The sequence below is a fragment of the Ranitomeya variabilis genome, chromosome 2 (assembly GCF_051348905.1).
Source record: "Ranitomeya variabilis isolate aRanVar5 chromosome 2, aRanVar5.hap1, whole genome shotgun sequence".
Classification (NCBI taxonomy): Eukaryota; Metazoa; Chordata; class Amphibia; order Anura; family Dendrobatidae; genus Ranitomeya; species Ranitomeya variabilis.
The window spans coordinates 698,816,457-698,831,630 of NC_135233.1; the positions used below are offsets into that span (position 1 = coordinate 698,816,457).

The following is a 15,174-nucleotide window of genomic DNA, read 5'->3' on the forward strand; positions in this document are numbered from 1 at the left end:
TTATTTTGCGAGTTTTACGGACGTAATTTCTGCGCTCTTACGTCCGTAAAACTCGCTAGTGTGAGGCCGGCCTTAGAGGAAAAGTATAACAGAAACATATGCACCACTTCTGCATTTATCACCCACTCCTGGTTTTGGCTTACACGTGCCAAGGTAAAATACTGACCAACTACTGACAGTGTGAACATGGCTGTAGCGTTACTGGTCCGGGCTCTGAATGAATCTAGAGGTTTGGGCAATTGTAAACTAATGGCAGGGTAATGCAGAAGGGAGAAACGCAGCAGACATCGCTCGCACGCAAATTCTTTTTCTTTCAGGGATGGATGTAACTGCAAAGAGGATTGGTTACTGTGTGTGGACAGCGACCCCATGTGGCCCTTGTGATATGACAAGTCCTCTGACAGAAATGATAACTGCTAGAGGCCCCGCAGTCTCCGGGTGCACGAGGCTCCCCGCGCCGCGGAGCTGACAGCTCACATGACTTTTGGGGGCGGGGCCTCCGCTGGTTCCGCTTCCTGTGCTCTGTACAGCCGGTATGGCGGCCGCGGGATCCGGGAGCGGAGCGGGGAGGAGCCTGCTGCACTTCATGAAATGTGTGGGACAGCTGAAGGTGAAGTAGTGGCCGCTCCGTGCAGAGTGTGTAGTGCGGGAACAACCGGGTCCGTGCGGTGTAACGGCAGCGCAGGCTTCTTCCATCGCAGCGCTTACTATCCTGGAGGTGCAGGAGACTGAGGCCAGTACAGTGTTGTGTGACCCGGCCATAGCCATACACAGGGGAGCTTCTACCTAGTGCCCCTCCATATACAGCGGGCTATATAGGTATATATACAGTAACCCGGCCATAGCCATACACAGGGGGAGCTTCTACCTAGTGCCCCTCCATATACAGCGGGCTATATCTAATATATAAAGCTGAATGTGTGTGTGTGTGTATGTATGTATGTATGTATGTATGTCCGGGATTGGCATCTGAACCGTCGCAGCTACAGGCACAAAATTTTGCACAGTCACACGTCTGGACCCCGAGAGCGTCATAGGCTATGTTGTGAGGTGAAATTTTAACCCCGCGCTTTCCAATTCACCAAACAATTTTGCCCCTATATACATAATGGGGAAAAAGTGAAAGGAAAAGTGTTGGAGGCGTCGCAGCTACAGGCACAAAATTTTGCACAGTCACACGTCTGGACCCTGAGAGCGTCAAAGCTATATTGTGAGGTGAAATTTTAACCCCGCGCTTTCCAAGTCACCAAACAATTTTGCCCCTATCTACATAATGGGGAAAAAATGAAAGGAAAAGTGTTGGAGGCAAATTAACAGCTGCCAGATGTGAACAAGGGGGACTTAAAGAATGACAGCGATGGCACCAAAGAGTATATACTGTACAGTTGCTAAGGTGGGGCCCCAACATGGGATAATCACACCACCACGGGGATATGAACACACACACAAAATGCGCCACACACTACCACGTGCTCGAACACATATACCACCCTCAGTGCACATTTCACCACACATACACCAACCTCGCCACATAAAAGTAGAAACACAAAAGTCGCCGCTCAAAACTCGCCACGCGCAAAACTCTCCACATGCAAAACTCGCCACACGTGCAAAACTCGCCACACGCAAAACTTGCACACGCAGAAAAATTGCCACACGCAGAAAAATTGCCACATGCACAAAAGTTGCAACACATGCAAAAGTTGCCTCACACAAAACTTGCACATACTCAAAAGGCACCACACATAAAACTCGCCACGCGCAAAACTCGCCATGCGCAAAACTTGCTGCACACAACTTGCTACACTAACCTGTCACATGCAACTCGACACACAAAAAGTTGCTACACGCATGTCGCCACACAAAACTCATCTCACAAAAGTCCCTACATGCATGTCGCCACACGCAACTCAACACACACAACTTGACACACGAAACTCGCCCTAAAACACACACAAGTCTGGTATCCTTCAAAAATAAAAATCTGATTAATAAGCAGACAAACTACAAGAGCAACAAATGTACCATATAGGAATCCGGCAGCTGTCAGTCACATGACCAGTCTATTATGTGTATGTGTGAGCTAATATATACTGCCAGGGGGTGGGCTTACTGTTGGCTGGGGATTTATCAGGCTGCCATTTTAGCTTACAAATACTGAGGTAAAAATACTGACCAAATAACGTGTGAACGAGGGCTAATACAGGAGGAGATGACATACAGCTATATACTATATACAGGAGATGACACACAGGTATATACTATTTACAGGGGAGATGACACACAGGTATATACTATATACAGGAGGAGATGACACACAGATATATACTATATACAGGAGAGATGACACACAGGTATATACTATATAGAGGAGGAGATGACATACAGGTACATACTACATACAGGAGGAGATGACATACAAGTATATACTATATACAGGAGGAGATGACACACAGGTATATACTATATACAGGAGCAGATTACCTACAGGTATATAGTATATACAGGAGGAGATGACACAGGTATATGCTATGTATAGGAGGAGATGACATACAGGTATATACTATATACAGGAGATGACACACAGATATATACTATATATAGGTGAGATGACACACAGGTATATACTATATACAGGAGATTACATACAGGTATATCTAATATATAAAGCTGAATGTGTGTATGTATGTATGTGTGTATGTCCGGGATTGGCATCTGTACCGTCGCAGCTACAGCCACAAAATTTTGCACAGTCACACGTCTGGACCCCGAGAGCGTCATAGGCTATGTTGTGAGGTGAAATTTTAACCCCGCGCGTTCCAATTCACCAAACAATTTTGCTCCTATCTACATAATGGGGAAAAAGTGAAGGGAAAAGTGTTGGAGGAAAATTGACAGCTGCCAGATGTGAACAATGAGGACTTAAAGAATGAGAGCGATGGCGACAAAGAGTATATACCGTACAGTTGCTAAGGTGGGGCCCCGACATGGGATACTCACCACACACGGGGATATGAACACAAACACAAAATGCGCCACACACTACCACGTGCTTGAACACATATACCACCCTCAGCACACATTTCACCACACACACACACCAACCTCGCCACATAAAAGTCGAAACACAAAAGTCACCACTCAAAACTCGCTACATTCAAAACTCGCCATATGCAAAACTAGGCTCACGCAAAACTCGCCACACGTGCAAAACTCACCTCATGGAAAACTCACCTCATGCAAAACTTGCACACACAGAAAAATTGCCACATGTACAAAAGTTGCACCACATGCAAAAGTTGCCTCACACAAAACTTGCACATACTCAAAATGCACCACACATAAAACTCGCCACGCGCAAAACTCGCCATGCACAAATCTTGCTGCACACAACTTGCTACACTAACCTGTCACATGCAACTCAACACACAAAATGTTGCTACACGCATGTCGCCACACAAAACTCATCTCACAAAAGTCGCTACATGCATGTCGCCACACGCAACTCAACACACACAACTTGACACATAAAACTCGCCCTAAAACACACACAAGTCTGGTATTGTCCTTCAAAAATAAAAATCTGATTAATAAGCAAACTACAAGAGCAACAAATGTACCATATAGGAAATACGGCAGCTGTCAGTCACATGACCTGTCTATTATGTGTATGTGTGAGCTAATATATACTGCCAGGGGGGAGGGCTTCCTGTTGGCTGGGGATTTATCAGGCTGCCAATAGCAACCAATCACAGCTCAGCTTCTATTTTGCTACAGTTAATTAACCTGAGCTCTGATTGGTTAATATAGGCAACAAAGACATTCTCAGTATAACAAAGCTAATATATGTTGTGAAATGCTTCTATTTGCTTAGTTTTTGCCTTTTAATAATTACATTTCTATCTATTTGTTTTGTGGTTTTTGTGTGCAGAATAAATTTTTGTTAACACATTCTATTTTGCTAACAGCAGTCATTAACCCGGGCGAAGCCGGGTAGTACAGCTAGTAGGTATATATACAGTAACCCGGCCATAGCCATACACAGGGGGAGCTTCTACCTAGTGCACCTCCATATACAGCGGGCTATATACAGTAACCCGGCCATAGCCATACACGGGGGGAGCTTCTACCTAGTGCCCCTCCATATACAGAGGGCTATATAGGTATATATACAGTAACCCGGCCATAGCCATACACAGGGGGAGCTTCTACCTAGTGCACCTCCATATACAGCGGGCTATATAGGTATATATACAGTAACCCGGCCATAGCCATACACAGGGGGAGCTTCTACCTAGTGCACCGCCATGTACAGCGGGCTATATAGGTATATATACAGTAACCCGGCCATAGCCATACACAGGGGAGCTTCTACCTAGTGCCCCTCCATATACAGCGGGCTATATAGGTATATATACAGTAACCCGGCCATAGCCATACACAGGGGAGCTTCTACCTAGTGCACCGCCATATACAGTGGGCTATATAGGTATATATACAGTGACCCGGCCATAGCCATACACAGGGGGAGCTTCTACCTAGTGCACCACCATATACAGCGGGCTATATAGGTATATATACAGTAACCCGGCCATAGCCATACACAGGGGGAGCTTCTACCTAGTGCCCCTCCATATACAGCGGGCTATATAGGAATATATACAGTAACCCGGCCATAGCCATACACAGGGGGAGCTTCTACCTAGTGCCCCTCCATATACAGCGGGCTATATAGGTATATATACAGTAACCCGGCCATAGCCATACACAGGGGGAGCTTCTACCTAGTGCCCCTCCATATACAGAGGGCTATATAGGTATATATACAGTAACCCGGCCATAGCCATACACAGGGGGAGCTTCTACCTAGTGCCCCTCCATATACAGCGGGCTATATAGGTATATATACAGTAACCCGGCCATAGCCATACACAGGGGGAGCTTCTACCTAGTGCCCCTCCATATACAGAGGGCTATATAGGTATATATACAGTAACCCGGCCATAGCCATACACAGGGGGAGCTTCTACCTAGTGCCCCTCCATATACAGCGGGCTATATAGGTATATATACAGTAACCCGGCCATAGCCATACACAGGGGGAGCTTCTACCTAGTGCCCCTCCATATACAGAGGGCTATATAGGTATATATACAGTAACCCGGCCATAGCCATACACAGGGGGAGCTTCTACCTAGTGCACCTCCATATACAGCGGGCTATATAGGTATATATACAGTAACCCGGCCATAGCCATACACAGGGGGAGCTTCTACCTAGTGCACCGCCATGTACAGCGGGCTATATAGGTATATATACAGTAACCCGGCCATAGCCATACACAGGGGAGCTTCTACCTAGTGCCCCTCCATATACAGCGGGCTATATAGGTATATATACAGTAACCCGGCCATAGCCATACACAGGGGAGCTTCTACCTAGTGCACCGCCATATACAGTGGGCTATATAGGTATATATACAGTGACCCGGCCATAGCCATACACAGGGGGAGCTTCTACCTAGTGCACCTCCATATACAGCGGGCTATATAGGTATATATACAGTAACCCGGCCATAGCCATACACAGGGGGAGCTTCTACCTAGTGCCCCTCCATATACAGCGGGCTATATAGGAATATATACAGTAACCCGGCCATAGCCATACACAGGGGGAGCTTCTACCTAGTGCCCCTCCATATACAGCGGGCTATATAGGTATATATACAGTAACCCGGCCATAGCCATACGCAGGGGAGCTTCTACCTAGTGCCCCTCCATATACAGTGGGCTATATAGGTATATATACAGTGACCCGGCCATAGCCATACACAGGGGGAGCTTCTACCTAGTGCACCTCCATATACAGCGGGCTATATAGGTATATATATAGAGTAACCCGGCCATAGCCATACACAGGGGAGCTTCTACCTAGTGCACCGCCATGTACAGTGGGCTATATAGGTATATATACAGTAACCCGGCCATAGCCATACACAGGGGAGCTTCTACCTAGTGCACCTCCATATACAGCGGGCTATATAGGTATATATATAGAGTAACCCGGCCATAGCCATACACAGGGGGAGCTTCTACCTAGTGCACCTCCATATACAGTGGGCTATATAGGTATATATACAGTGACCCGGCCATAGCCATACACAGGGGGAGCTTCTACCTAGTGCACCTCCATATACAGCGGGCTATATAGGTATATATATAGAGTAACCCGGCCATAGCCATACACAGGGGAGCTTCTACCTAGTGCACCGCCATGTACAGTGGGCTATATAGGTATATATATAGAGTAACCCGGCCATAGCCATACACAGGGGGAGCTTCTACCTAGTGCACCTCCATATACAGCAGGCTATATAGGTATATATACAGTAACCCGGCCATAGCCATACACAGGGGAGCTTCTACCTAGTGCACCTCCATATACAGCGGGCTATATAGGTATATATACAGTAACCCGGCCATAGCCATACACAGGGGGAGCTTCTACCTAGTGCCCCTCCACATACAGCGGGCTATATAGGTATATATACAGTAACCCGGCCATAGCCATACACAGGGGAGCTTCTACCTAGTGCCCCTCCATATACAGCGGGCTATATAGGTATATATACAGTAACCCGGCCATAACCATACACAGGGGGAGCTTGTACCTAGTGCACCTCCATATACAGCGGGCTATATAGGTATATACAGTAACCCGGCCATAGCCATACACAGGGGGAGCTTCTACCTAGTGCCCCTCCATATACAGCGGGCTATATAGGTATATACAGTAACCCGGCCATAGCCATACACAGGGGGAGCTTCTACCTAGTGCACCTCCATATACAGCAGGCTATATAGGTATATATACAGTAACCCGGCCATAGCCATACACAGGGGAGCTTCTACCTAGTGCACCTCCATATACAGCGGGCTATATAGGTATATATACAGTAACCCGGCCATAGCCATACACAGGGGGAGCTTCTACCTAGTGCACCTCCATATACAGCGGGCTATATAGGTATATATACAGTAACCCGGCCATAGCCATACACAGGGGAGCTTCTACCTAGTGCACCGCCATATACAGTGGGCTATATAGGTATATATACAGTGACCCGGCCATAGCCATACACAGGGGAGCTTCTACCTAGTGCACCGCCATATACAGTGGGCTATATAGGTATATATACAGTAACCCGGCCATAGCCATACACAGGGGGAGCTTCTACCTAGTGCCCCTCCATATACAGCGGGCTATATAGGAATATATACAGTAACCCGGCCATAGCCATACACAGGGGGAGCTTCTACCTAGTGCCCCTCCATATACAGCGGGCTATATAGGTATATATACAGTAACCCGGCCATAGCCATACGCAGGGGGAGCTTCTACCTAGTGCCCCTCCATATACAGTGGGCTATATAGGTATATATACAGTGACCCGGCCATAGCCATACACAGGGGGAGCTTCTACCTAGTGCACCTCCATATACAGCGGGCTATATAGGTATATATATAGAGTAACCCGGCCATAGCCATACACAGGGGAGCTTCTACCTAGTGCACCGCCATGTACAGTGGGCTATATAGGTATATATACAGTAACCCGGCCATAGCCATACACAGGGGAGCTTCTACCTAGTGCACCTCCATATACAGCGGGCTATATAGGTATATATATAGAGTAACCCGGCCATAGCCATACACAGGGGGAGCTTCTACCTAGTGCACCTCCATATACAGTGGGCTATATAGGTATATATACAGTGACCCGGCCATAGCCATACACAGGGGGAGCTTCTACCTAGTGCACCTCCATATACAGCGGGCTATATAGGTATATATATAGAGTAACCCGGCCATAGCCATACACAGGGGAGCTTCTACCTAGTGCACCGCCATGTACAGTGGGCTATATAGGTATATATATAGAGTAACCCGGCCATAGCCATACACAGGGGGAGCTTCTACCTAGTGCACCTCCATATACAGCAGGCTATATAGGTATATATACAGTAACCCGGCCATAGCCATACACAGGGGAGCTTCTACCTAGTGCACCTCCATATACAGCGGGCTATATAGGTATATATACAGTAACCCGGCCATAGCCATACACAGGGGGAGCTTCTACCTAGTGCCCCTCCACATACAGCGGGCTATATAGGTATATATACAGTAACCCGGCCATAGCCATACACAGGGGAGCTTCTACCTAGTGCCCCTCCATATACAGCGGGCTATATAGGTATATATACAGTAACCCGGCCATAACCATACACAGGGGGAGCTTGTACCTAGTGCACCTCCATATACAGCGGGCTATATAGGTATATACAGTAACCCGGCCATAGCCATACACAGGGGGAGCTTCTACCTAGTGCCCCTCCATATACAGCGGGCTATATAGGTATATACAGTAACCCGGCCATAGCCATACACAGGGGGAGCTTCTACCTAGTGCACCTCCATATACAGCAGGCTATATAGGTATATATACAGTAACCCGGCCATAGCCATACACAGGGGAGCTTCTACCTAGTGCACCTCCATATACAGCGGGCTATATAGGTATATATACAGTAACCCGGCCATAGCCATACACAGGGGGAGCTTCTACCTAGTGCACCTCCATATACAGCGGGCTATATAGGTATATATACAGTAACCCGGCCATAGCCATACACAGGGGAGCTTCTACCTAGTGCCCCTCCATATACAGCGGGCTATATAGGTATATATACAGTAACCCGGCCATAGCCATACACAGGGGAGCTTCTACCTAGTGCCCCTCCATATACAGCGGGCTATATAGGTATATATACAGTAACCCGGCCATAGCCATACACAGGGGGAGCTTCTACCTAGTGCACCTCCATATACAGCGGGCTATATAGGTATATATACAGTAACCCGGCCATAACCATACACAGGGGGAGCTTGTACCTAGTGCACCTCCATATACAGCGGGCTATATAGGTATATACAGTAACCCAGCCATAGCCATACACAGGGGGAGCTTCTACCTAGTGCCCCTCCATATACAGCGGGCTATATAGGTATATACAGTAACCCGGCCATAGCCATACACAGGGGGAGCTTCTACCTAGTGCACCTCCATATACAGCGGGCTATATAGGTATATATACAGTAACCCGGCCATAGCCATACACAGGGGGAGCTTCTACCTAGTGCACCTCCATATACAGCGGGCTATATAGGTATATATACAGTAACCCGGCCATAGCCATACACAGGGGGAGCTTCTACCTAGTGCCCCTCCATATACAGCGGGCTATATAGGTATATATACAGTAACCCGGCTATAGCCATACACAGGGGAGCTTCTACCTAGTGCCCCTCCACATACAGCGGGCTATATAGGTATATATACAGTAACCCGGCCATAGCCATACACAGGGGGAGCTTCTACCTAGTGCCCCTCCATATACAGCGGGCTATATAGGTATATATACAGTAATCCGGCCATAGCCATACACAGGGGAAGCTACTACCTAGTGCCCCTCCATATACAGCGGGCTATATAGGTATATACAGTAACCCGGCCATAGCCATACACAGGGGGAGCTTCTACCTAGTGCCCCTCCATATACAGCGGGCTATATAGGTATATACAGTAACCCGGCCATAGCCATACACAGGGGGAGCTTCTACCTAGTGCACCTCCATATACAGCGGGCTATATAGGTATATATACAGTAACCCGGCCATAGCCATACACAGGGGGAGCTTCTACCTAGTGCACCTCCATATACAGCGGGCTATATAGGTATATATATAGAGTAACCCGGCCATAGCCATACACAGGGGAGCTTCTACCTAGTGCACCGCCATGTACAGTGGGCTATATAGGTATATATATAGAGTAACCCGGCCATAGCCATACACAGGGGGAGCTTCTACCTAGTGCACCTCCATATACAGCAGGCTATATAGGTATATATACAGTAACCCGGCCATAGCCATACACAGGGGAGCTTCTACCTAGTGCACCTCCATATACAGCGGGCTATATAGGTATATATACAGTAACCCGGCCATAGCCATACACAGGGGGAGCTTCTACCTAGTGCACCTCCATATACAGCGGGCTATATAGGTATATATACAGTAACCCGGCCATAGCCATACACAGGGGGAGCTTCTACCTAGTGCCCCTCCATATACAGCGGGCTATATAGGTATATATACAGTAACCCGGCCATAACCATACACAGGGGGAGCTTGTACCTAGTGCACCTCCATATACAGCGGGCTATATAGGTATATACAGTAACCCGGCCATAGCCATACACAGGGGGAGCTTCTACCTAGTGCCCCTCCATATACAGCGGGCTATATAGGTATATACAGTAACCCGGCCATAGCCATACACAGGGGGAGCTTCTACCTAGTGCACCTCCATATACAGCAGGCTATATAGGTATATATACAGTAACCCGGCCATAGCCATACACAGGGGAGCTTCTACCTAGTGCACCTCCATATACAGCGGGCTATATAGGTATATATACAGTAACCCGGCCATAGCCATACACAGGGGGAGCTTCTACCTAGTGCACCTCCATATACAGCGGGCTATATAGGTATATATACAGTAACCCGGCCATAGCCATACACAGGGGAGCTTCTACCTAGTGCCCCTCCATATACAGCGGGCTATATAGGTATATATACAGTAACCCGGCCATAGCCATACACAGGGGAGCTTCTACCTAGTGCCCCTCCATATACAGCGGGCTATATAGGTATATATACAGTAACCCGGCCATAGCCATACACAGGGGGAGCTTCTACCTAGTGCCCCTCCATATACAGCGGGCTATATAGGTATATATACAGTAACCCGGCCATAACCATACACAGGGGGAGCTTGTACCTAGTGCACCTCCATATACAGCGGGCTATATAGGTATATACAGTAACCCGGCCATAGCCATACACAGGGGGAGCTTCTACCTAGTGCCCCTCCATATACAGCGGGCTATATAGGTATATACAGTAACCCGGCCATAGCCATACACAGGGGGAGCTTCTACCTAGTGCACCTCCATATACAGCGGGCTATATATGTATATATACAGTAACCCGGCCATAGCCATACACAGGGGGAGCTTCTACTTAGTGCACCTCCATATACAGCGGGCTATATAGGTATATATACAGTAACCCGGCCATAGCCATACACAGGGGGAGCTTCTACCTAGTGCCCCTCCATATACAGCGGGCTATATAGGTATATATACAGTAACCCGGCCATAGCCATACACAGGGGAGCTTCTACCTAGTGCCCCTCCACATACAGCGGGCTATATAGGTATATATACAGTAACCCGGCCATAGCCATACACAGGGGGAGCTTCTACCTAGTGCCCCTCCATATACAGCGGGCTATATAGGTATATATACAGTAATCCGGCCATAGCCATACACAGGGGAAGCTTCTACCTAGTGCCCCTCCATATACAGCGGGCTATATAGGTATATACAGTAACCCGGCCATAGCCATACACAGGGGGAGCTTCTACCTAGTGCCCCTCCATATACAGCGGGCTATATAGGTATATATACAGTAACCCGGCCATAGCCATACACAGGGGAGCTTCTACCTAGTGCCCCTCCATATACAGCGGGCTATATAGGTATATATACAGTAACCCGGCCATAGCCATACACAGGGGGAGCTTCTACCTAGTGCCCCTCCATATACAGCGGGCTATATAGGTATATATACAGTAACCCGGCCATAACCATACACAGGGGGAGCTTGTTATTAGTGCACCTCCATATACAGCGGGCTATATAGGTATATACAGTAACCCGGCCATAGCCATACACAGGGGGAGCTTCTACCTAGTGCCCCTCCATATACAGCGGGCTATATAGGTATATACAGTAACCCGGCCATAGCCATACACAGGGGGAGCTTCTACCTAGTGCACCTCCATATACAGCGGGCTATATAGGTATATATACAGTAACCCGGCCATAGCCATACACAGGGGGAGCTTCTACCTAGTGCACCTCCATATACAGCGGGCTATATAGGTATATATACAGTAACCCGGCCATAGCCATACACAGGGGGAGCTTCTACCTAGTGCACCTCCATATACAGCGGGCTATATAGGTATATATACAGTAACCCGGCCATAGCCATACACAGGGGAGCTTCTACCTAGTGCCCCTCCACATACAGCGGGCTATATAGGTATATATACAGTAACCCGGCCATAGCCATACACAGGGGAGCTTCTACCTAGTGCGCCTCCATATACAGCGGGCTATATAGGTATATATATAGAGTAACCCGGCCATAGCCATACACAGGGGGAGCTTCTACCTAGTGCACCTCCATATACAGCGGGCTATATAGGTATATATACAGTAACCCGGCCATAGCCATACACAGGGGAGCTTCTACCTAGTGCCCCTCCACATACAGCGGGTTATATAGGTGTATATATACAGTAACCCGGCCATAGCCATACACAGGGGGAGCTTCTACCTAGTGCACCTCCATATACAGCGGGCTATATAGGTATATATACAGTAACCCGGCCATAGCCATACACAGGGGAGCTTCTACCTAGTGCCCCTCCATATACAGCGGGCTATATAGGTATATATACAGTAATCCGGCCATAGCCATACACAGGGGAGCTTCTACCTAGTGCCCCTCCATATACAGCGGGCTATATAGGTATATATACAGTAACACGGCCATAGCCATACACAGGGGGAGCTTCTACCTAGTGCACCTCCATATACAGCGGGCTATATAGGTATATATACAGTAACCCGGCCATAGCCATACACAGGGGAGCTTCTACCTAGTGCCCCTCCATATACAGCGGGCTATATAGGTATATATACAGTAACCCGGCCATAGCCATACACAGGGGGAGCTTGTACCTAGTGCCCCTCCATATACAGCGGGCTATATAGGTATATATACAGTAACCCGGCCATAGCCATACACAGGGGGAGCTTCTACCTAGTGCCCCTCCATATACAGCGGGCTATATAGGTATATAGAGAGTAACCCGGCCATAGCCATACACAGGGGAGCTTCTACCTAGTGCACCGCCATGTACAGCGGGCTATATAGGTATATATAGAGTAACCCGGCCATAGCCATACACAGGGGAGCTTCTACCTAGTTCACCGCCATGTACAGTGGGCTATATAGGTATATATACAGTAACCCGGCCATAGCCATACACAGGGGGAGCTTCTACCTAGTGCCCCTCCATATACAGTGGGCTATATAGGTATATATAGAGTAACCCGGCCATAGCCATACACAGGGGGAGCTTCTACCTAGTGCACCTCCATATACAGCGGGCTATATAGGTATATATACAGTAACCCGGCCATAGCCATACACAGGGGGAGCTTCTACCTAGTGCCCCTCCATATACAGCGGGCTATATAGGTATATAGAGAGTAACCCGGCCATAGCCATACACAGGAGGAGCTTCTACCTAGTGCCCCTCCATATACAGCGGGCTATATAGGTATATATAGAGTAACCCGGCCATAGCCATACACAGGGGGAGCGTCTACCTAGTGCCCCTCCACATACAGCGGGCTATATAGGTATATATACAGTAACCCGGCCATAGCCATACACAGGGGGAGCTTCTAGGTAGTACTCCATATACATCGGGCTATATAGGTATATATAGAGTAACCCGGCCATAGCCATACACAGGGGGAGCATCTACCTAGTGCCCCTCCACATGCAGTGGGCTATATAGGTATATATACAGTAACCCGGCCATAGCCATACACAGGGGAGCTTCTACCTAGTGCACCTCCATATACAGCGGGCTATATAGGTATATATACAGTAACCCGGCCATAGCCATACACAGGGGGAGCTTCTACCTAGTGCCCCTCCATATACATCGGGCTATATAGGTATATATAGAGTAACCCGGCCATAGCCATACACAGGGGGAGCATCTACCTAGTGCCCCTCCACATACAGCGGGCTATATAGGTTTATATACAGTAACCCGGCCATAGCCATACACAGGGGGAGCTTCTACCTAGTGCACCTCCATATACAGCGGGCTATATAGGTATATATACAGTAACCCGGCCATAGCCATACACAGGGGGAGCGTCTACCTAGTGCCCCTCCATATACAGCGGGTTATATAGGTATATATACAGTAACCCGGCCATAGCCATACACAGGGGGAGCGTCTACCTAGTGCCCCTCCATAATCAGCGGGCTATATAGGTATATATACAGTATCCCGGCCATAGCCATACACAGGGGGAGCTTCTACCTAGTGCACCGCCATGTACAGTGGGCTATATAGGTATATATACAGTAACCCGGCCATAGCCATACACAGGGGGAGCTTCTACCTAGTGCACCGCCATGTACAGTGGGCTATATAGGTATATATATATACAGTAACCCGGCCATAGCCATACACGGGGAGCTTCTACCTAGTGCACCTCCATATACAGCGGGCTATATAGGTATATATACAGTAACCCGGCCATAGCCATACACAGGGGAGCTTCTACCTAGTGCACCGCCATGTACAGTGGGCTATATAGGTATATATACAGTGACCCGGCCATAGCCATACACAGGGGGAGCTTCTACCTAGTGCACCTCCATATACAGCGGGCTATATAGGTATATATACAGTAACCCGGCCATAGCCATACACAGGGGGAGCTTCTACCTAGTGCACCTCCATATACAGTGGGCTATATAGGTATATATACAGTAACCCGGCCATAGCCATACACAGGGGAGCTTCTACCTAGTGCACCTCCATATACATCGGGCTTTATAGGTATATATACAGTAACCCGGCCATAGCCATACACAGGGGGAGCTTCTACCTAGTGCCCCTCCATATACAGCGGGCTATATAGGTATATATACAGTAACCCGGCCATAGCCATACACAGGGGAGCTTCTACCTAGTGCACCGCCATGTACAGTGGGCTATATAGGTATATATACAGTAACCCGGCCATAGCCATACACAGGGGGAGCTTCTACCTAGTGCACCTCCATATACAGCAGGCTATATAGGTATATATACAGTAACCCGGCCATAGCCATACACAGGGGGAGCTTCTACCTAGTGCACCTCCATATACAGC

At 48.1% G+C, this 15,174-nt stretch overlaps 1 protein-coding gene across 1 annotated transcript in view; it reads left to right on the forward strand.

Moving 5' to 3' along the window:
- The first annotated feature begins 442 nt into the window (after positions 1–442).
- Positions 443–15,174, forward strand: part of HDDC2 (HD domain containing 2) — a 76,661-nt gene continuing 61,929 nt past the window's right edge. The window contains exon 1 of the mRNA XM_077289438.1: positions 443–610. Within this exon, the coding sequence (XP_077145553.1) occupies positions 536–610 (75 nt within the window). The 5' untranslated portion in view covers positions 443–535. The remainder of the gene's footprint in view (positions 611–15,174) is intronic.